This window comes from Trachemys scripta, chromosome 1, assembly GCF_013100865.1.
Source record: "Trachemys scripta elegans isolate TJP31775 chromosome 1, CAS_Tse_1.0, whole genome shotgun sequence".
Taxonomy (NCBI): domain Eukaryota; kingdom Metazoa; phylum Chordata; order Testudines; family Emydidae; genus Trachemys; species Trachemys scripta.
In genome coordinates this window covers 3,244,927-3,267,891 of record NC_048298.1, presented here as the reverse complement: position 1 = coordinate 3,267,891, position 22,965 = coordinate 3,244,927, and the positions used below count along the sequence as shown (strand labels likewise).

General features: G+C 47.7%; 1 protein-coding gene across 1 annotated transcript; it reads right to left on the bottom strand.

Annotated features, from left to right (window-relative positions):
- Window positions 1–6,861: 6,861 nt before the first annotated feature.
- LOC117889371 (olfactory receptor 5V1-like) lies at window positions 6,862–7,832 on the bottom strand. Its single transcript, XM_034793474.1, has one exon. The coding sequence runs from the start codon at window positions 7,818–7,820 to the stop codon at window positions 6,864–6,866; it is 957 nt and encodes a 318-aa protein (XP_034649365.1). The 5' UTR covers window positions 7,821–7,832; the 3' UTR covers window positions 6,862–6,863.
- Window positions 7,833–22,965: the final 15,133 nt, after the last annotated feature.

Sequence of the window (22,965 nt, the reverse complement as noted above, 5' to 3'; positions counted from 1 at the left end):
AAAACAAAGAGCACAAACAAAAGCCTTCCCCCCCCCACCACAACCAAGATTTGAAAGTATCATGTCCCCTTATGGGTCCTTTGGGTCAGGTGTCTGCCAGGTTACCTGAGCTTCTTAACCCTTTACAGGTAAAAGGATTTTGGAGTCTCTGGCCAGGAGGGATTTTATAGTATTGTACACAGGAGGGCTGTTACCCTTCCCTTTATAGTTATGACAGACACGATTTGTTCTTCACAAATCCATGCTGGCTATTCCCTATCACCTTACCACCTTCCAAGTGTTTGCAGATGATTTCCTTAATTACTTGCTCCATTATCTTCCATGGCACAGAAGTTAAACTAACTGGTCTGTAGTTTCCTGGGTTGTTTTTATTTCCCTTTTTATAGATGGGCACTATATTTGCCCTTTTCCAGTCTCCTGGAATCTCTCCCATGATTTTCCAAAGATAATAGCTAGCGGCTCAGATACCTCCTCTATTAGTTCCTTAAGTATTCTTGTGTAATTACATACTTGTGTAATTTGTTTATATTCATCCTTTGTAATTTGATCAAGTTTCCACTTTTTGTAGGACTTGTTGTTGTTGTTTTAGTTTTAGAGCATTGAAGATCTCCTGGTTAAGCCAGCGTGGTCTCTTGCCATACTTCTTATCTTTCCTATGCAGTGGGATAGTTTGTTCTTGTGCCCTTAATAATGTCTCTTTGAAAAACTGCCAAGTGTCTTCAATTGTTTTTCCCCTTAGACTTGCTTCCCATGGGATTTTACCTACCAACTCCCTGAGTTTGCTAAAGTCTGCCTTCTTGAAATCCATTGTCTTTATTGTGCTGTTCTCCCTCCTACCATTCCTTAGAATCATGAACTCTACTATTTCATGATCACTTTCACCCAAGTTGCCTTCCACTGTCAAATTCTCAACCAGTTCCTCCCTATTTGTCAAAATCAAATCTAGAACAGCCTCCCCCCAGTAGCTTTCTCCGCCTTCTGAAATAAAAAATTATCTCCAATACATTCCAGTAACTTGTTGGATAATCTATGCCCTGCTTTGTTATTTTCCCAACAAATGTCTGGGTAGTGGAAGTCCCCCCCATCACCACCAAGTCCTGTGATTTGGATGATTTTGTTAGTTGTTTAAAAAAAGCCTCATTCACCTCTTCTTCCTGGTTTGGTGGTCTGTAGTAGACCCCTACCATGACATCACCCTTGTTTTTTACCCCTTTTATCCTTACCCAGAGACTTTCAACAAGTCTGTCTCCTATTTATATCTCAACCTCAGTCCAAGTGTATACATTTTTAATATATAAGGCAACACTTCCTCTTTTTTTCCGTCTGTCCTTCCTGAGCAAGCTGTATCCTTCTATACTAATATTCCAATCATGCATATTATGCCACCAAGTCTCTGTGATGCCAACTATGTCATAGCTGTGTTTATTTACTAGCATTTCGAGTTCTTCCTGCTTATTCCCCACTGTGGAAGCTGGCTACTCCAGACTGCTACCTATTGGTCGCTAACCAGTTCAGAGTGGGAAAGTCAACCGTTGGACTCGTGTTGACAGAAGTGTGCAGGGCCATTAATCACATCCTGCTCTGAAAGACCCTGACTCTGAGCAACGTGCTTGACATTGTGGATGGCTTTGCACAAATGGGCTTCCCTAACTGTGGACAGGCGATAGATGGCATGCATATTCCAATTCCGGCACCAGACCACCTACCCACCGAGTACATTAATCAGAAGGGGCATTTCTTCTCCAGGCGCTTGTGGATCACTGTGGGCATTTCACGTACATTAACGCAGGCTAGACCGGAAAGGTGAATGACACACGCATCTTTCGGAACACTGGCCTGTTCAGGAAGCTGCAAGCAGGGACTTTCTTCCCAGAGCAAAAGATCACCATAGGGGAAGTTGAAATGCTCATGGTGATTCTAGGAGACCCCGCCTACCCCTTAATGCCATGGCTTATGAAGCCATTCACAGGGCACGTTGACAGAAGCAAGGAACGGTTCAACAGGCTGAACAAATACAGAATGACTGAGTGTGCATTTGGTCATTTAAAGGCCCGCTGGTGCTGCCTATTTGAGCGTCTGGACCTTTTTTTTTTTTTTTTTTTTTTTTAAATGGAGATATCCTATCTCTTCGCAGTTGAGGTAGGGTTGCCACCGAGTATCGCATCCAGCTCTTTGTAGAACCGGCAGCTTGTGGGCACAACACCAGAGCAGTGGTTTGCCTCCCGTGCCTTGTGGTAGGCATTCCTCAGCTGCTTCACTTTGACCCTGCACTGCAGTGTGTCTGGTCATGGCCCCTTTCTGTCATGCATCATGAAATCTGTCCGTAGGTATCATAATTCTTATGGCTGGAGCGCAGCTGGGACTGGACAGCCTCCTCAATCCAAATTCTGATGAGGTCCAGCAGGAATTAAAGGGGTGGGGATGATGGTTGGTCACCTGGGGGCAGGGCAGTAGAGTTCAAATCGATGACCAGAGAGGCGAAAACAGGCATTGTGGGACACCTCCTGGAGGCCAATCGCAGTGCTGTAATCACCAGGGTGTCTACGCTGGCACCGTGATACTGTAGCCCCAACGCAGAAAGCTGTACGCCTCGTCGGGGTGGCTTTTTTTTATACAGTGCTATAACGGCTCTGTTTCTGCACACTAAGTAGCTTGGCAGTGTGTACACCTCAGGAGTTACATCGCAGAAAGCTGCTTTACTGAGCAGAAACTTGCCAGTGTAGACAAGGCCTTAGTTCGGGCTTGTCTATACTGGCATGTTACAGCGCTGCAACTTTCTAACTCGGGGTGTGAAAAAAACACACACCCTGAGCACTGCAAGTTTCAGGGCTGTAATGTGCCAATGTAGACAGTGCCCAGCGCTGGGAGCTATGCCTCTCATGGAGGTGGGTTTTTCAGAGCGCTAGGAGAGCACTGGGAGAGCTCTCTCCCTCGGCTCTGACGCGACTATGCAAGCCACGTTAAAGCACTGCCACAGCAGCACTTTAACGTTGCCAGTGTAGACGTGCCCTTAGTTTTAGGCAAAGACAAAGCAGGACACCAGGAAAAAGAAGTGATCACTTCCTGGGAAGAAGTCTTACTGTGTTCACCTTACAGAAAGGGTCTGCTTCCAAAATATTGATCTAGTTATAAATGTAAACTAGGCCTGTGCGTATCCTTTATTTCTAATAGACCTGTGTAGAAGCTAGTAAACAACTTGTCACCCAAGACTCAACCCATTAGTTTATATTCATTCCTTATTTTGTTTTTCTGTACCTTCCTTATCTTTGGTTTGGATACCACATTCCAGGTGTCAATGAGCCATGGAAGCCCCTCTTAACTATACCAGGACATACTATTCTTATCTTGTTTCTGACAGGTTTTGTATCCTGTGCCAAGGACAGATATCAGCTGTGCAAAGTGTCATGGGCTACACCTTAGTGTGAATGAACAGCATTCTGGGAAAAGCATATTCCTTGTTATACAACTTGACATAACTACCCAATATTCATGTAGGATATAAGATATGCATCTGAAGAAATGGGCTGTAGTCCACGAAAGCTTATGCTCTAATAAATTTGTTAGTCTTTAAGGTGCCACAAGTACTCCTGTTCTTCTTTTTGCGGATACAGACTAACACGGCTGCTACTCTGAAACCTACAATATTAATGTTTGTTTATTAGGGTGGTGTGCCATACACATCACCAATATAGATTGACTAACATGTGGGTGTCCCCCATTGATGGCACTCTGCGTGCTCCTCATTCTCCCCTCTCCCCATACAATATTCCCCCAATTTCCACCCCCCACCAGGAGTTGTGTGCCCCATTTCTCCTCTTCCTCCCCTCACCCCTGCCATGGCAGGGACTGTGTGCATGACCCCATTCCCCCCCACCCCCTCCACCTACCATTATTTTTCTGTCTGGGAGTTAAGTCATTGAGGGTGTTAATACATTAAGCTCTGAGAGGATAGGCAGAGATGAGATAGGCATATTGTTGTTTTGCATGTCATTAATGGGTTCCAGCAACCAGTTGTTTGATCTATAGACAATTTCAGAAGTGCTTGAAGACATGGGTGTGCTAAAGAGCTGGCAGGGGCTTCAAGTTCCCTTATTTTCCCCTTTCAGTTTTCCAATTTCCCCTCAAATCAATAGGGTTCTTTTCATTGATGCCTAGCACATTTCCTGAAATTTTTGGATTGATTGGATGCCGCATTCAAAAGCTATTACGTTGCAGACAGACAGAAACGTCATTGAGTGTAAGGCCTTCACAAGCTTAGTCAATCGCTGGTTTTTCTCAAGGAATAGTACCGCTGTACATCTGGTGTAGTGAGGAGTCGCTTTGAGTGGAGGCATAAAGAAAAAGGAACGTAGGACCCAACTGAAGTGAGGAGAGAGAGTGAAGCAACTCCAAATACTGCTGATACTAATCATCTGGGTGAGAAGGAAGGAGGTTTAAGCCACACCTCAGAGAGGGGCTATTTAGGCAAAACCTCAACACAGATTCTACTCCTGCTGCATCTTGCAGTGATGTTATCATGCTTGATTGTCATGGAAACTAACATGGGGAGAGAAATTCTGGTGTCTGTATCTTAGAATCATCCATGTTAGTAAGGAAATGCACTGCTAGAGCACATGTATTAGCAGGAGTGTTATAAGCAAGCAAGGAGAAGTAATTCTTCCGCTCTACTCAGTTCTGATCAAGCCTCAGCTGGAGTATTGTGTCCAGCTCTGGGTGCGACAGGAAAGATGTGGGCAAACTGGAGAAAGTCCAGAGGAGAGCAACAAAAATGTTTAAAGGTCTATAAATGTGACCTACAATGAAAGATTTAAAAAATTGGGTTTGTTTAGTCTGGGGAAGAAAAGACTGAGGGGGGACATAAATCTTCAAGTTCATAAAAGGCTGTTATAAAGAGGAGGGTGATAAATTGTTCTCCTTAATCACTGAGGACAGGACAAGAAGTAATGGGCTTGTGTTGTGGCAAAGAAGATTTAGGTTAAACATTGGGGAAAACTTCCTAACTGTCAGGGCAGCTAAGCACTGGAGCAAATTACCTAGGGAGGTTGTGGAATCTCCATCACTGGAGATTTCTAAGAACAGGTTAGACAAAATACCTGACAGAGATGGTCTAAAACACTTAGTCCTGCATCAATGCAGGGGACTGGACTAGATGACCTATTGAGGTCCCTTCCAGTCCTACATTTCTATGATTCTATGTAATTTTGTGCTGCCTGATGGCGTCAGAGTGCTGGGGTACACCCAGCCTTCTCAGATACTCAGCACCTGGTGTACCTGGAGCTGTCTAGGTGGTATTCCTCCCATTGCTATAGTATCTGACCACCTTGCTAAATCCATTAATGTATGCCGCACATACCCCTGAGAAGTAGGTGAGTACTATCCCTATGTTACTGTTGGGGGACTAAGGCATTGAGAGAGAAAGTGACTTGGCCTAGGCCACATAGTGAGTCAGTGGCATAGGTTGGAATTGCACTCAGGTCTCCTGAGTCACATACCAGGGACTTGGGCCCGCACCACAAGACCAGCCTGCCTCTTGGGAGGCCTTATAGACTGGAGCACCTGGTGGATCCTAGTAAGAACTCACACACATGGCTGAAATTAAAAGATCCTTTAGTGGGGCTGGAAGAAAGGCATGGCTGCGAATACCTTTTAGTCCATTTCAATCAAGAATGAACACAGCCATTCCTAGCTCAGCCCCTAGGGCAGCCCAGTTGAGGGTAACAGGGCTAACCAGGCTCCTCAGGACGCGTGTCTAGATGCCCCTTCTAGTCTTTTGTCTGCTGGAGGCAACTAGGCATTGGCCTGTAGGGCCTACTGGCCAGGGCTCCGCCCTCTAGTCTGTCTTGTCAGGGGCTCCTCCACTTTCTTCTCTTCTCATCCAGTTGTACGTAAGAATTTCCAGGCCAGGTCAGTGAGACTGGCATAGGATTGGGCTCTAGCTTTTAACATGGACGCACTCTGATGCTTTTGTCGTCGTTGTATTCTTATCGGTTTCTCTTGATCCAGTTAGTCATTTGACTTAACGTGGGGTGAGAGGTGGGATCACAACCAGGTCTTTGCAGTTACTTGGAACGTGGCGAAACTTTCCCCATCCTGGTTCCCAGGATAATGGGTGAGTCCTTCCACTGCACTTCATCTGAACAAATCTTATCCACTCCGAAGAGCAGATCCTGCCTGACCAGCCTGGCAAAGGGATGCAGCCCTGGGTTACAGCGCTGGCCATTAGAAAGGGATAGAACTATTGGTGGGCTCTAATGGTAGGCAGCATGTTTGTTGCTTTATGAGCAGTTAGGAAGTGGGCATTAGGAATGTAGGCCAGCTGTGTGAGCCCCACACATCTCTTGTGTCGGCTGGGGCCCTGGAGAGCAGCAGGGAGCCTCCAGGAACACAAGGATCCCAAAGGGAGACAACTTCAGCAAAACTGGTAAATTCTACCAATGCGGCTGTGCACAATTCTGCAGAGCTCCCACTTCTTGGTTGGAGAGCAGAGTGAAGGCTAGACTCAGCTGGCGGAGCTGAATTTCAGTGGAGATTGGATCCGTGGGCTGGTGCTGCGTAACCCACAAACCCAGGCCTCAGCAAACAGCAGAAAGAAGAGTCAAACAGCAGGGAAGATGATTATTTATTATTGCAGCAGTGTGTATGGGCCCCACCAGGGACTGAAGCCCACTGTGCCAGGCAGATGACAGAGACATAAATCCTGCACCCCAGACTGCATCTCAAGGAGCAGCTAACTTATTCTAAAGAAAAGAGGTTTTCTTTAACATAAATATAAAATAAAACATTTCCCTTGGAAGTGTGAGGAGGAGCCATTACAGTCAGAGCAGAGCAGGAGTCAGCCCCCAGCTCTCACCTCAGCCTGGACCTCACTGCCTGCCTGGGGAAGCATATTCCCTCCTCTGGCTCCCTAGAGCCTTCCTCAGGGCCCCCTTCACTTCCTGGTTGCGCAGGCTGTAGATGAGTGGGTTCAGCATGGGGGTGACGATGCAGTACAGCGTGGACACCAGGGTGTCCACCCCCATGGAGTAGCCTGCGCTGGGGCGATTGTAGTTGAGGTTGGCCATCCCAAAGTATATGGTGACCACGATCAGGTGTGCGGCGCAGGTGGAGAAGGCCTTGCGCCTTCCTGTGTTGGAGCGGATCCTGAGGATGGCTACCAGGATGTAGAGGTAGGAGATGACGATGAGCAGAAATGGGCTCAGGCCCATGAAGATACTAGCCAGATGGAGTGTGACCTCATTGACATAGGTGTCACTGCAGGCGATCTTCAGCAGGGGAGGGACATCACAGAAGATGTGGTGAAGCTGGTTGGCGCCACAGAAGGATAAGCTGGAGGCCATGAAGGTGTGTATGGCTGAGTCCAGAAGACCCCAGAGCCAGGACCCCATGGCGAGTGGGACGCACACCCTCCGGCTCATGATGTCAGTGTAGCGCAGGGGGTTGCAGATGGCTGCGTACCGGTCATAGGCCATGACGGCTAGGAGCGCGCACTCGGCTCCCGCGCATGACATCAGGAAAAACATCTGGGCCATGCACTCACAGTAGGAGATGGTCTCCTGCTCACGCAGGAAGTTCACCAGGATCTTGGGGACTGTGACTGACGAGAAGCAAATATCCAAGCAGGATAAGTGGCTGAGTAAAAAGTACATGGGGCTGTGAAGATGGGAATCCAGCTGGATGAGGGTGAATATCATGGAATTCCCCACCAGGGTGACGAGGTAGATCGCCAGGAACACCAGGAAGAGGAAGGCCTGGCCATGGAGAAGGCTGGAGAAGCCCAGAAAGATGAACTCTGTCACCTGTGTCTGATTCTCCTGTTCCATGAGGCCAGTAAAGTTTGTCTGTGGGGGGCGGGACAGGGAGAGAGAAGAGACGTGAGTGAGAATCAGGAATTCAGAGCTAAACCACCTCCTTCCGGCAATGAGACTGTGATTTCACATGCAGAAAAGATGGAAACTCAAAATGCTACCTGTTGTCCCTTATGTGTATGTAAGTCTGACTACAAGAGGATCACATTGTGAAAGGTATGGCAGTTTCCTGCAGTATCATTGGGAGATCTTACTGTATTAAGTATATGTATCATTGCAGGCCAGATGTCTGTAATTCCATGAGAGAAGGTGACTGCAGTCCCCCAGAACAAAGACAGTGTGTGTATGGGGAGGCGATTAGGCCAATTCACTCAGGTTGTATCACCTCCTGGAGAGGCTCATATATATTGGTTCAGTCTGGATTCTCCAGAGACCAAAAAAGAAAGGACTTTTGGCTAAATAGTCAGTTAAAACTCAGGCTCAGTACGATCTTCCTGATCAGCAAATGGAAAGGACATTCTGACCAAGGGGGGCCCCAAACCTTCCTGGGAAGGGTTGGAAGAATTTTGGCCTACAAAGGCCATGTCACACTCATGGATGACTTCTGGTAAGCTTATTAGCATGCATATGGGAACTTTTATTGTTTTTGTGTTTTCTCTAATGCTATCACATTAACAATAAATGAGCTTACTTATAAAGGACTGTGTGGTAACTTTTTTATAACTGGGTAATTACACTGTTCATAGTTTTTGGGGAGAGAGCAAAATAAATGCTGGCCTACTTAGGTAGACTTGCTGGGGAATTCACAGTGCAGGCAGGGAACTGTGCAACCTTGGAAAACCCTAGTCAGGAGGGAGAGAGAATCCTAGAATATTAGGGTTGGAAGAGACCTCAAGAGGTCATCTAGTCCAACCCCCTGCTCAAAGCAGGACCAACAGCAACTAAATCATCCCAGCCAGGGCTTTGTCAAGCCGGGCCTTAAAAACCTCCAAGGACGGAGATTCTACCACCTCCCTAGGTAACCCATTCCAGTGCTTCACCACCCTCCTAGTGAAATAGTTTTTCCTAATATCCAACCTAGACCTCCCTCACTGCAACTTGAGACCATTGCTCCTTGTTCTGTCATCTGCTACCACTGAGAACTAGATCCATCCTCTTTGGAATCCCCCTTCAGGTAGTTGAAAGCAGCTATCAAATCCCCCCTCATTCTTCTTTTCTGCAGACTAAACAATCCCAGTTCCCTCAGCCTCTCCTCATAAGTCCTGTGCCCCAGCCCACTAATAATTTTTGTTACCCTCCGCTGACTCTCTCCAATTTTTCCACATCCTTTCTGTAGTGGAGGGCCCAAAACTGGACACAGTACTCCAGGTGTAGCCTCACCAGTGTCGAATAGAGAGGAATAATCACTTCCTCAATCTGCTGTCAATGCTTCTACTAATGCAGCCCAATATGCCGTTAGCCTTCTTGGCAACAAGGGCACACTGTTGACTCATATCCAGCTTCTCATCCACTGTAATCCCCAGGTCCTTTTCTGCAGACCTGCTGCTTAGCCAGTCGGTCCCCAGCCTGTAGCAGTGCATGGGATTCTTCCGTCCTAAGTGCAGGACTCTGCACTTGTCCTTGTGAAACCTCATCAGATTTCTTTTGGCCCAATCCTCCAATTTGTCTAGGTCACTCTGGACCCTATCCCTACCCTCCAGCATAGCTACCTCTTCCCTCCCAACTTAGTGTCTCTGCCCAAAAGAGGATACAGAAGTGTAAAAGTGTGTGCCTTTCTTGACTCTTAACCTAGGCCTTTCTTGGGGGTCACCCTTAGGGAGACAGAGCATCCCCACTCTGGCCCTTGGCAACTACTGATTTCCTGGTGGTGGGGAGTTCTTATAGGGGCAGACCCCTTGTCCAAGAATCACAGAAGTGTAGGACCGGAAGGGATCTCAGTAGGTCACGTAATCCAATCCTCTGCACTCATGGCAGGACTACACAATAACTAGACCATTCCTGACTGGGGTTTGCCTACGGAGGCTGTGGAATCTCCATCATTGGTTAAACAATTTGTTCCTTTGCTTTACCACCCTGACTGGAAGTTTTTCAAAATGTCCAACCTAAACCTCCCTTGCTGCAGTTAAAGCCCATTGCTTCTTGTCCTATCCTCCAAGGTTAACAAGAACAATTCTTCTCGCTCCTCCTTGTAACAACCTTTTATGTACTTGAAAACTGTTATCATGTTTCCTCTGTCTTCTCTTCTCAACACGAAACAAACTCAGTTCTTTCAATCTTCCCTCCTAGGTCATGTTTTCTAGACCTTTAATCATTTTTCTTGCTCTCCTCTGGACTTTCTCTAATTTGTCCACATCTTTCCTGAAATGTGGTGCCCAGAACTGGACACAATACTCCAGTTGAGGCCGTATCAGAACGGAGTAGATTGGAAGAATTACTTCTCATGTCTTGCTTAAAACACTCCTGCTGATACATCTCAGAATGATTTTTGCTTTTCTCTCCCCACCCCCGCAGTGTTACACTAACACGCATTTATCTTGGAATCCACTATGACCCTCAGATCCCTTTCTGCAGTATTACTTCCTAGGCAGTCCTTTCCCATTTAGTATGTGTGCAACCAGGGCCGGCTCCAGGGTTTTGGCTGCCCCAAGCAGCCCAAACAAACAAACAAACAAAAGCTGCGATCGCGATCTGCGGCGGCAATTCGGCAGGAGGTCCTTCGCTCCCAGGCGGAGTGAGGGACCGTCCGCCGAATTGCCGCCGAATACCTGGACGTGCCACCCCTCTCCGGAGCAGCCGCCCCAAGCACCTGCTTGACAAGCTGGTGCCTGGAGCAGGCCCTGTGTGCAACTGATTGATTGTTTCTTCCTAAATGGAGTACTTCGTGTTTGTCCTTATTGAATTTCATCCTATTTACTACAGACCATTTCTCCAGATCACTTTGAATTTTAATCCTATCCTCCAAAGCACTTCCAATCCCTTCCAGCTGGGTATCATTTGTAAACTTTATAGTGTACTCTCTATGCCATAATCTAAAAACTGTATTTCCCTAGTTTGTTTGAGATGGTCATGCGAGACCGATTCAAAAGCCATACTAAAGTCAAGATATACCACATCTACTGCTTCCCGCCATCCACAAGGCTTGTTACCCTGTCAAAGAAAGCTATTAGGTTGGTTTGACATGATTTTGTTTGTGACAAATCCAGGCTGACTACTACTCATCACCTTGTCTTCTAGGTGTTTGTAAATTGATTACATGATTATTTGCTCCATTATCTTTCCAGATACTGAAGTGGGGGTGATTGGTCTGTAATTCCCCATGGTCTGTCTGGATGTCCCAGCTGATGGGGAAGGGAGGGTCGGGTCCAGTTAGAGCCATGCTGGGTACAAGCAAACGTGTTTTTAATATGGCTAAATGTATACACCTGGGAACAAAGAATGTCGGCCATACTTAAAGGATGGGGGACCCTATCCTGGGAAGCAGTGACTCTAAAAAAGACTTGGGGGTTGTGGTGGATAATTAGTTGAATATTTTACCTCTGGAGGAGGAGGAGGAGTAGGAATAGAGTGTGGTTTTTACCTCTTTATTTGGCACTGGTGCAACCACTGCTGGACTTCTGTGTCCAGTTCTGGTGCCCACAATTCAAGAAGAATGTTGATTAAATTGGAGAGGGTTCAGAGAAGAGCCACAAGAGCGATTAAAGATTAGTAAACAAGCCTTATAGTAATAAACTCAAGGAGCTCAATCTGTTTAGCTTAACAAAGAGACAGTTAAGGAGTAAGGATCACAGTCTATCAGTACCTACATGAGGAACAAATATTTAATAATGGATTTTTCAAGCTATCCGAGAAAGGCATAACACATTCCAATGGCTGAAAGATGAAGCTAGACAAGCTATGGAAATGAGAGATGGAAATTTTTAACAGTGAGGGTAATTAACCACTGGAACAACTTACCAAGCACCGCAGTGGATTTTCCATCACAGGCAATCTTTAAATCTTTTGTTAAAGATGTGCTGTAGTTCAAAAGGAACTGTTTTGGAGGCGTTCTATGGCCTGTGTTCTACAGGAGGTCAGGCTAGGGCCTAGATCACATCTGGCTTTGGAATCTATGAATCTAGTATGGCAGCTCCCAGCCACCACTGGTGCTCTGGGTTGTCCTTGAAGGGGCAGATCTCCCCAAAAGCTCTTTTCTGATGCTCTGCTGGGATAGCTGGAAAAGAGCCACCCCTAAAAAAACTAACTCTCTGCCTATTTAGCCAACTCCTAGTGCTGGCCCTCAAAGTCCAGGACTCTGTCTGGGGGGCTGGCTGAGGGGATGCAGGGGAGGGAAATGGGGGCAGGAGAAAGGAGGAATGGAAGTATGTGGGGAAGATGGGGCAAGCTAGGCTCAGGGAGAGTGAGGGATATGGAGAAATGAGGGAGGGAGAAATGGGGCAGAAGCCTGAGACAGGTTCAGGGGGAGTCGAAGGGAAGCTGGGAGGGTGCTCAGGAGAAGAGGGTGATTGGGGTGCAGGAAACGGGTGGCAGAAAGGTGGCTGGGGCACGCAGAGAGAATGGGGCAGGTGGGATGCTGAGGAAGGAGGAGGATGGGAGCAATGGGAGGGGTGCATGAGTATGGGGGTGGGAGAGTCACTGAGGGATGTAGTAGGGCAGGAGAGAGACTCGGGTGCATGAGTGGAAGGGGAGAAGGTGCTGCACAAGCAAAACCACCTGCATTTCTAGCAGGGCTAATCTTGGTTAGCGCCTAACGAACAGCCAGGAGGGTGTTAAACTAACACAGGTACGGGGTGGGCTAGGGAGGGAAATGGGGTACAAATGCAAATATAGGCTGTCATGAACAAATTGAGCCAATGTCAGATGTGATAACTTCCATTTCTGTATACTCATTTCTATTGGCTATCTTACCTTCATGCCCATGTTCCATATTATCATCCTTATTGAAAAACTACATATGGCCCAAAAAGTAAATGAATACTTTCCCTTGATTGTCTTTAACCTCCTTCCCAACTGCACTGCATAGCAGCACAACTCATCCTTCCTTATTTTCTTATTTATATAATTAAAAAAACCTTCTAATTTTAATGTTCTTGGCAAGAGCTAAATCAGCTTGATTTCTAGCAATTTTCACTTTATTCCTACATTTTCTAACCTCCAAGATGCATCTCTGCTGAGATAATTATTCATCCAGCTGTGTCTGAAGCCTTCCACTATAATTTTTGTCTCTCTTCCTTCCCCCCACCTTGCTTGGGATGCAAATATCAGACCATTTTTATATAGTTGATCTTGAAGAAATTCCAAGCTTCCTCCACATTTAAGTCCTTGAGCTCTTCAGTCCAGTTGAATTCTTTAACTAGTTCCCTTGATTCCCCAAAGTCTGCCCTTCTGAAATCAAAAATATAGTTGATGACCTGGCTTTGATTATCCTTCATTTCCTATGACCGGCTCTTCTAGGATATCCTTAATACTTACCAAAACCAAGTGTAAAATTGCATCCTCTCTTGTTGGCTAAGTGGCAGTTTTGTAGTAAACTGTCATCTATCACATCCAGGAATAAGTGGGTCCTACCAGTATTAGTAGCATTTATTCTCCAGTCTATATCTGGAAAGTTAGTCTCCCATTATGACCCAATTCCTGGTAGTAATTATCTCTGTAATAATAGTTCTCTATCCATATCCAAGACTGACCCTGCGGGTCAATAGCAGACCCCTAACATTATTTTATTTTAATAGAACCTCTTTTACAATCCTGCCACAAAGTGTTTTTGTCCATTCCATCACTTCTTACAGTTCACCACTTTGTTGAAGTACAACACTACCCCACCACCTTTACCTTTTATTCCTCTGTCTCCTAAACAGCACATACCCTTGAATATCTGTATTCCAGTCATGAGTGCTATTCATGCTATTCATGAGTGCTTAGTTCTATAATTCCTATAATATCTGGTTCAATCTTCTGCACCAGTAGTTTGAGTTCCTCCATTTTATTGCCTGGATTCCTTGCGTTCATGTACTAACATTTCAGTTGTTTCCCTGGGACTTCATCCAGTTTTCTAGTCGGACTAGGTATAGTCCTTTCACTAACTGTATCACCTACCTGATTACTATTCCAATCAATATTTGTACTTTCTTTCTTGCTGTCCGTACTCTTACCTTGTGGAGTTCCATTATTCCCTTACTAAATCTTCATTTAGCTGATTTTCTCTCATCTTGCATATTTAAGCCAGGCATGAAGACTTCCTGAGTCTCTCCCATCCTTCTTCCTTCATCTCCTAGTTTAAAGTCCTTCTTATTAGTCATTCCAGCCTTGATTCCAGAAGGCAAATACCCCAGGTACTCAAGTGGAGCCCATCAGTTGAGAAGAGTCTTCTTTCTGTTAATGCCTCCTAATGATTGATCATCCCAAAACCTTCCTTGTAGCTCCAATCCTTGAGCCATCTATTGATCTTCATTATCTTGTCATGCCTTTGCTCTCCTTCACTAGGGACCAGAAGTATTCTGCTAAAGATCACCTGAGTTTCCACTTCTTTAAACATCTTAACCATAGTCATCCTTGAGCTATGCCAGTGGGAATCTATCAGTGTCATTTGTCCCAACGTGTTGCAGAATCAGTGGATTTTTTTTTCTCCAGTCCTACTAGATCCTTTTCATCCTCACGTCTACATCTTGTATTCTTGCTCCTGGCAGATAGAATGCTCTGATCTGATAACTGGTCTGTCAACTCTTCTGAGTACAAGGTCCCCAATCACATAGACCTGTTTCTCCCTGGTGTTGGTATGAATCAGTCTTCTGTTCTCTCTTGTGGTCCCATTTAAATCATCCTCATTTTTCCTTAGGCTGTGGTCCCTAACTATGTCCATCATCTCTTCTTCTCCTCTGCAGGGACTGGTCTCCTTTCTTTTCTTCCTTGTCATGCCATCGTCTGCCTCCCCCTTTACCCAATGCAGAAAATCCTGTTATTCAACTCGATTTCACCACTACTAGCTAGTTCCTTCCCCTGTCTTGTCCTCATGGTCACATTCTTCCATGGATCTAGGAACAAGAAATGCAGGCTGTACCTACATAATGGAGGACTGTATCTTGAAAAGGATTTATGAATCATAAAGGACAAAAACTCAATAGGAGCTCCCAGTACTATGCTGTGGCAAAAAGAGCTCAAGTGCTCCTCAGATGTACAAATGGGAGTAGTGAGTAGAAGTAGAGAGGTAATTTTTTACCCCCTGTGTATGGCATTAGGGAGAGCGCTATTGGAATTCTGTGTCCTGTTCTGGCACCCACATTTTAAAAAGAATGTTGAAAAATTGGAGAGGGTGCAGTAAACAGCCCCAAAAGTGATTTACGGGCTGGGGAAACTGCCTAATGTTGAGATACTTAGAGCTCAGTATGCTTAGTTTATCAAGGAAGAGACTCAGAGGTGACTTGCTTACATTGCATAAATACCTTTCACAGGGAGAAAATAAAGGGCAGTTTAATCTAGCAGAGAATGACATAACAAGAACTAGGTGGCTGAAAGCTGAAGCCAGACAAATTCCAATTAGAAATAAGGCAGAAATGTTTAATGGTGAAGGTGATTAACCTTTGGAACAAACTCCCAAGGGAAGTGGTGGATTCTCCACCTTGTGATGTCTTCAAATCAAGACTGGATGCCTTCCTGGAGTATATATTTTAGCCAAACCCAAGCGATTAGGCTCAATACCAGGGTAAATGGGTTAAATTTAATGGCCTCTGATATACAGGAAGTCATATAACATGATCTAATGATCCCTTCTGGGGAGACATTATAAAGCTAAGCGATGGGGTCAACTTGATGACAGATGCTATTCAGTTTACTTCCACGCTGAACTTCCCAGATGCATTTCTAGATTCTAATTTAACTATAATCAAATTAGCAAAAAGAAATAGATATTGTGGCCAGGTCAATGCAAACATCTGCTTACTGTGCAGCAGTAAAAGCAAATACAGATTAGGCTTTAACAAAAGGTTAGAGAATAGTACTGAAGATATGTGGCATATTTTCTACAAATTGATGGCTCACATCCCCAGGAGGTGATGCTCTGTTCTGGTCATCCTCATCTCAATGGGGTAAAGGAAAACTATAGGGCTTAAGAGACTGATAAAATGGCTGAGTCTGGAAAGACTTTCATATGAAGAGAGACTGAAAGATTGGGATTACTTGGTTTGGAGGAGAGGGAACATGAGAGGGATCCAGAATGACTGGAAGGGGAATGTTCCTATTTAACTTTTCTCATAACAAGGGGGCATACAATGAAACTAAAAAGCATCCTCAATTAAAATTAAATTAATGGAGATATCCTATCTCCTAGAACTGGAAGGGACCTTGTAAGGTCATCAAGTCCAGCCCCCTGCCTTCACTAGCAGGACCAAGTACTGATTTTGCCCCAGATCCCTAAGTGGCCCCCTCAAGGATTGAGCCTTGGGCTGGCCCTCTGCTCAGGGGTGAATTCACCCCCTGTGCTTGGAGAGAGCAGCTGCCCTTCCACATGAAGCCTCTGCCACCATGGACTGCACATCAGGTCTGCACCTACGTAGCTGGGAATCGCTTTGCTCTGCAATGTTCCACCTGGCAAGACACTTCCCTACCGAACCTGTCAAAGTGGCTCTTCTTTGGTGCAGTCCAGCTCCGTGCCCAGGACTCAGGGAGATGCCCTGCTGGACTCCAGCCCCCATGCCCTTCTCACAGTGTTGCTGAGGGAGATGTCTGTCCAGAATCCCCCTGCCCCCAACACACAGGGTGAGACGTTGAGGGAGATGCCTGGCTGGAGCTGTCCTCTTCCCCGCCCCCATCACTGAGGGAGACTTTCCCCAGTAATCAGTGACTCTCTGACCCTTTCTCTTCATGCAGCGGAAGCAGCAGGATCACTGACTGACAGCCCTATGGGGAAGGGGCTGGGGCTGGCTTTGAGCTCCTTCATCCCTGGGTTTCAGTGAGTGATAGAGCTCCGAGCAGAGGCTGCAGAGCGACTTACCCAGCAGGGTGTCCTGTCGCTGGGTCTGTCAGTCCGGCTGGAGCCACATGGGCACGGCGGAGAGGAGGGGGTGGCAATAGCACTAGCTGGGCCCTTGCTGCACCTCTGCCCTTGGGAGTCGGAGAGACGGCAGCTCACACTCGCACCAAATGCTCTGTGAAGAGGAAAGATCATGGAAATGCCTGGGTCTCACCCGCCGGCCTGAGGAGGAGCCCAGCTGCTCCGTGGCACTGAGGCTGGGGCTGCGTGGAGGGGGTGGTATTTAACCCCAGGTGAGGGAGCCCGGGGGGACAGACTCTCAACGGTGGCTCATCGTTAATGACAGGAACAAAGCCCAGAAAAAACACTCCTCTTCCCACTCCACCCCCGTGGGGCTTCTCGCGTGTTGGTGCTGGAGCTAAGTCCGATGGATGAAGCCCAGAATGTCGGCTTTACTGGGCCTCCCCTAGCCCCTGATCTCCCAATTCCAGGCCCCACCTCTAGGTCCCCACAGTTGAATCCCAGCAAAAGGGCTTTATGGAGTGTCCAGACCCACTTTTCTGTTTTCCCAGCGTTCATTTTAGTGCTGAAAGTGCACCCTTTGGATATACAGCCTGCCAGGTTGCAGGTCCTGTCACACTGAAGCCCCCACCCTTTCCCCCTCTCTTGCTCTCAGTCAGCAGTAGACAAACCTGAGCCCCCTGCACAGATCTGTCTGTGTTGCTGATGGGCAATTCTATCCCCTGGGGCAGAGTGAGTGCACCCCGGGTAGCTGGGGGTGGGACAGATACGCAAGCTGGATGCTGGTGGAGGAAGTCTCACTCGCTCTAGTCAGTGCGAGTCACTGCATCCCTAAGCCATAGTGGTGGCCAAAGCAGAGTTTTCCGTGCACCTCTGCCATTGCATCTGCCCAATCCAGAACAGCAGTGCTGCCTGGAGCTGGGGCCAGGCTGGGTAACATGCAACACAGCCATTGCTGCAGGGAATTGTGAACCTACTTCTCAGAGGGCAGTCTGAGTTGGAGCTGACGGCTTCCCTGAGAACTGCATCAGGCAGAGAGAAGAAATGCACTGTCTATACAGCTGGTTCTCCCCACTTCCACATCCTCAGACTTGCAGTGGAGTCACTGTCCTTCATGGCTGTCTAAAGCCAGCAGAGATGATGGGCCCAGTACTGATGGGGATTCAGGAGGGCCAGCAGCCTGCCTGGCTTACAGAAGTGTGAGTTAGATGCTGATCAATGAAACCATCTCTGGATGTTACTGACCTCCTCAGTTTCTGTCCTGATTTGAACCTCTCGCTGTCAGGGAAGCTGATTGAATCATAGAATATCAGGGTTGGAAGGGACCTGAGGAGGTCATCTAGTCCAACCCCCTGCTCAAAGCAGGACCAATCCCAAACTAAATTATCCCAGCCAGGGCTTTGTCAAGCCGGGCCTCAAAAACCTCTAAGGAAGGAGATTCCACCACCTCCCTAGGGAACCCATTCCAGTGCTTCACCACCCTCCTAGTGAAAAAGTTTTTCCTAATATCCAACCTAAACCTCCCCTACTGCAACTTGAGACCATTACTCCTTGTTCTGTCATCAGGTACCACTGAGAACAGTCTAGATCTATCCTCTTTGTAACCCCCTTTCAGGTAGTTGAAAGCAGTTATCAAATACCCGCTCATTCTTCTCTTCGGCAGACTAAACAATCCCAGTTCCCTCAGCCTCTCCTCATAAGTCGTGCTCCAGCCCCCTAATCATTTTTGTTACCCTCCGCTGGACTCGTTCCAATTTTTCCACATCCTTCTTGTAGTGTGGGGCCCAAAACTGGACACAGTATTCCAGATGAGGCCTCACCAATGTCGAATAGAGGGGAATGATCACGTCCCTCACTATGCTGGCAATGCCCCTACTTATACAGCCCAAAATGCCGTTAGCCTTCTTGGCAACAAGAGCACACTGTTGACTCATATCCAGCTTCTCGTCCACTGAAACCCCTGGGTCCTTTTCTGCAGAACTGCTGCCTAGCCACTCGGTGCCTAGTCTGTAACAGTGCATGGGATTCTTCCGTCCTAAGTGCAGGACTCTGCACTTGTCCTTGTTGAACTTCATCAGATTTCTTTTGGCCCAATCCTCCAATTTGTCTAGGTCCCTCTGTATCCTATCCCTACCCTCCAGTGTATCTACCACTCCTCCCAGTTTAGTGTCATCTGCAAATTTGCTGAGAGTGCAGTACACGCCATTGAGCCTAGTGCCAACCCTAGAGTCCAGCCAGGGCTGGTGCTACCATTTAGGCCAACTAGGTGGTTACCTAGGGCGCCAAGATTTGGGGGTGCCAAAAGCCCCCAATTTTTTTTCTTTACAGCGGCCGCTGCGCTGGGAGGGAGAGGGAGTCTGAGCCACCGCCGGCAGCCTAGGGGTTCCCCTGGGTCAGCGCGCTGCCGCCAGCCATGGGGAACTGCTGGATCAGAGCTGCCGCACGGATCCCTGGGCCAGGGGCTGGGGAGCTGCCTCGGGGGGGTGCCTCAGGGCGGGGGAGGCGGGAGCTGCCGCACAGCTCCCCGAGTATGGACTGGGGGCTGCATAAGTGCCAATGATCTGTTCTGTTCAGGTCTTTGCTCTGCACCCATCCTAGTGCTATCCAACTGCCTTCCCCTCCAAATCTTGAGAATCATGTCCATTCTGAGGCCATTGTGGCCTTCCCTATGGGATCCTGATGGAGTGAACATTGGCACTTCATACAGGTGCACTCAAGCAGGAAGAGTGTGATGCAGTGGAAAATTTCTGTAATAGTTTTATGAAGCCTACACTTGCCTCAGTTTCCCTCTGCCCTTTGCATTGCTACCCAGTGGGGAAAACAGGGTGAAGTCTGCTCTTGGAAGCACCACAGGACATGAGGGGTAGGTGTCGCTTTGCTGCAATGAATAGGGTCATTAAGGAATTGGTTGAAACCAATCCAATTCAACAGACGGTCCATAGGGACTATGGAAGCCCCAACAACTAAACGATCAACACAAAACAGCAGAAAGCTCCGGCAAGTAGAGTTGAGAGCTCAGCATGGCCCAGCCTGGAGACAAAGGACTGGGAGTTGACCTGTAGGGGATAAAGAGTGGACTTCTGGAAGAAACTGGCTGTTCTCACCTGGGACTGACTAAGAGGTCAGAGAGAGATAGAGCCTAAGATGGAATCTACCACAGCTTGGCTGTTGGATTGCTATGGCTTGGCCCAGTGATGAGCTCCCAAAATCCTAAGAACGGGTTCCCTACTGGGTCCTCAGCAGCACTTCGGCGGCGTAGGGGGGTCTTCACTCGCTCCGGGTTTTCGGCGGCATTTCGGCGGTGGGTCCTTCACCCAGAGCAAGTGAAAACACACACACCCCGTCGCCGCCACCACTGAAGTGCTGCCAAAGACCCGGTAGGGAACCACGCGGTGAGTACAAGCCCCACGTGCCTGTCTCTCTCCCCCCGCATCCGACCCCAACCCATGTCCTGCCCCCGACTGCCCCCCTCAGAACCCGCAACCCATCAACCCTCACCGCTCCTTGTCCCCTGACCATCCCTCCCGAGACCCCCCACCCTGACTGCCCCGACCCCATCCACCACCACCCTGACCGACCCCCGGAACTCCCACGCCTACCCAACCCCCCCATTCCCCGTCCCCTGACTGCCCCCCCAGAACCTCCGCCCCCTCCAACCTCTCCCTGCTCCTTACCTCAAAGCAGCAGGAGCTGCAGAGCTGCCCAGAGCACTGGCGCCAGTGGTGTGGCGCGCTGGGGCTCTGAGGGGGGAGAGGGGAAGCGGGGAAGGGGCCAGGGGAGCCTCCCCAGCTAGGAGCTCAGACGGGCCGGACAGGACGGTCCCGCAGGCCAGATGTGGCCCCCGGACCGGAGTCTGCCCATCCGCCGGCCCCTATAATAACCAGTTCTACACCGGCTTCTAAATTTAACAACGCTCCAGCTCACCACTGGCTTGGCCAGAAGGAATATGTCATTTTTAATAAGAACATAAGAACGGCCACATTGGGTCAGACCAAAGGTCCATCTAGCCCAGTATCCTGTCTTCCAACAGTGGCCAATGCCAGGTGCCCCAAAGGGAATGAACAGAACAGGTAATCATCAACTGATCCATCTCCTGTAGCCCATTCCCAGCTTCTGGCAAACAGAGGCGAGGGACACCATCCCTGCTCATCCTGGCTAATAACTTCATGGAGGATAGATCCATCAATGGTTATCTAGTTCTTTTTTGAACCGTGTTGAAGACTTGGCCTTCACAACATCCTCTGGCAAGTTCCACAGGTTGACTGTGCGTTGTGTGAAAAAATACTTCCTTTTGTATGTGTTACACCTGCTCCCTATTAATTTAATTTGGTAACCCCTAGTTCTTGTGTTGTGAGAAGGAGTAAATAACACTTCCTTATTTACTTTATCCACACCAGTCATGATTTTTTATACCTGTATCATATCCCCCCTTAGTCATCTCTTTTCCAAGCTGAAAAGTTCCAGTCTTATTAATCTCTCCTCACATGGAAGCTGTTACATGCCTCTAATATTTTTTGTTGCCCTCTTCTGTACCTTTTCCAATTCTAATATATCTTTTTCAAGATGGGGGCAACCACATCTGCATGCAGTATTTGAGATGTGGGCATACCATGGATTTATATAGAGGCAATATGATATTCTCTGTCTTATTATCTATCCCCGTGGTTCTCAAACTTTTTGTATTGGTGACCCCTTTTGAACACCAAGCATCTGACTGCGACCCCCTCGCTTAGAAATTAAAAACACATTTTTGATATTTAACACTATGTTAAATACTAAATTTAAACCCTATTGCTTAAAATGAATTTACCTTTTTTCACTGCTTTTAAATTAAGACTAAAACACATTTTTATCAAATTAAATATAAGTGGCAACGTTATTTTTAAGTAGAATTTTATTTTAATACTTGACAGCAATTAATGACCTGAAGCAACCAAAAATCAATGAGATGGATGATGCTGTTTGTTTGACACAAAAAGTTTTATTCTCAGTGTTGTTTTAGAAAGGGCGCATCTGATGTCGTCCTTCACATCAAGCCGGTTTCGAGATTTTGTTTTTATTGTGAGAAGGCTGGAGAATCCACTCTCGCATTTGTAGGTAGTGGGAAGTGGCAGAAGGACTCTCAGGGCCATTTCAGACACCAGTGGGTATTCACTTGCAACTGAGCACCAGGACTGGTTTGGAGGCAGCTGTGTGAATTTTTCTTTCACATCATCATCACTGATCATGTCAACAAACTGTTCCTGTGTGTGAATATCGTCGGTAGGTAACTGCTCAGCTGTCGCACTGGAAGGGTTCATCACCAGGGAATGAAGTGCTTCTGGTAGTGCTGGGAAGTAGTATGAGAACTCTTCATGAAGGGCTCTCAAATGTTCACTGATCGCTGATTTGAGAGCACTATCAATGTTAACTTCCTCCTCAGGGCTGGCTTTAAGCTGATTTGGCCGATTCCCCGGAATGGGGCCCCGCGCCTAAGAGGGCCCCGCAAAGTCCGGGGCTACCAGCAGAGTGGAGAAAAAAAAAAAAAAGCCGCATCCTGCTTCTTCCCCCTCCCTCCAGCGCTTGCGCCGCCATACAGCCGATCAGCGCAAGCCTGGGAGGGAGGGGTGAGGACGAGGAATGCAGCGTGCTTGGAAGAGGCGGGGATTTGGGGAGGGATCCAATGGGGCAGGGAGGAGGCGGGGCTGGGGGCGGGGCCAAGGCGGGATTTGGGGAGGGATCCAATGGGGCAGGGAGGAGGCGGGGCTGGAGGCGGGGCCAAGGCGGGATTTGGGGAGGGATCCAATGGGGCAGGGAGGGGCCGGAGTCGGGGCAGGGCCAGGGCAGAGTTGGGGCGGGGGGGGGGGGCGCGAGACAATTCGCGTCCTGGCATGGGGCCCGCACCTGCTAAAGCCGGCCCTGTTCCTCCTCCTCGCTGAACGAGGAACGTGTCGGAAACGTGCCGTATCTGTCTGTGTCCAGCTTCCTGCCCCGCTGATCCAACTTCCTCTGGAGGGGTTTGATTTTATTATCAGGTCTATTAATGTTGAACGTTTTCCCTGAAGTGACAGATTGAGATCATTAAGGCTACCAAAGATGTCAACTAGGTATGCCAAGCAGAGAAGCCATTTCTTGTCACTGAACATTTTGTTCAGCTCCTTGTTTCTGTTTTCACAGGAAAAACTCTGCCATCTCTTC

Coding starts and splice junctions, on each gene's coding strand:
- LOC117889371 (XM_034793474.1), bottom strand. CDS start 7,820: ATGGAACAGGAGAATCAGACACAGGTGACAGAGTTCATCTTTCTGGGC.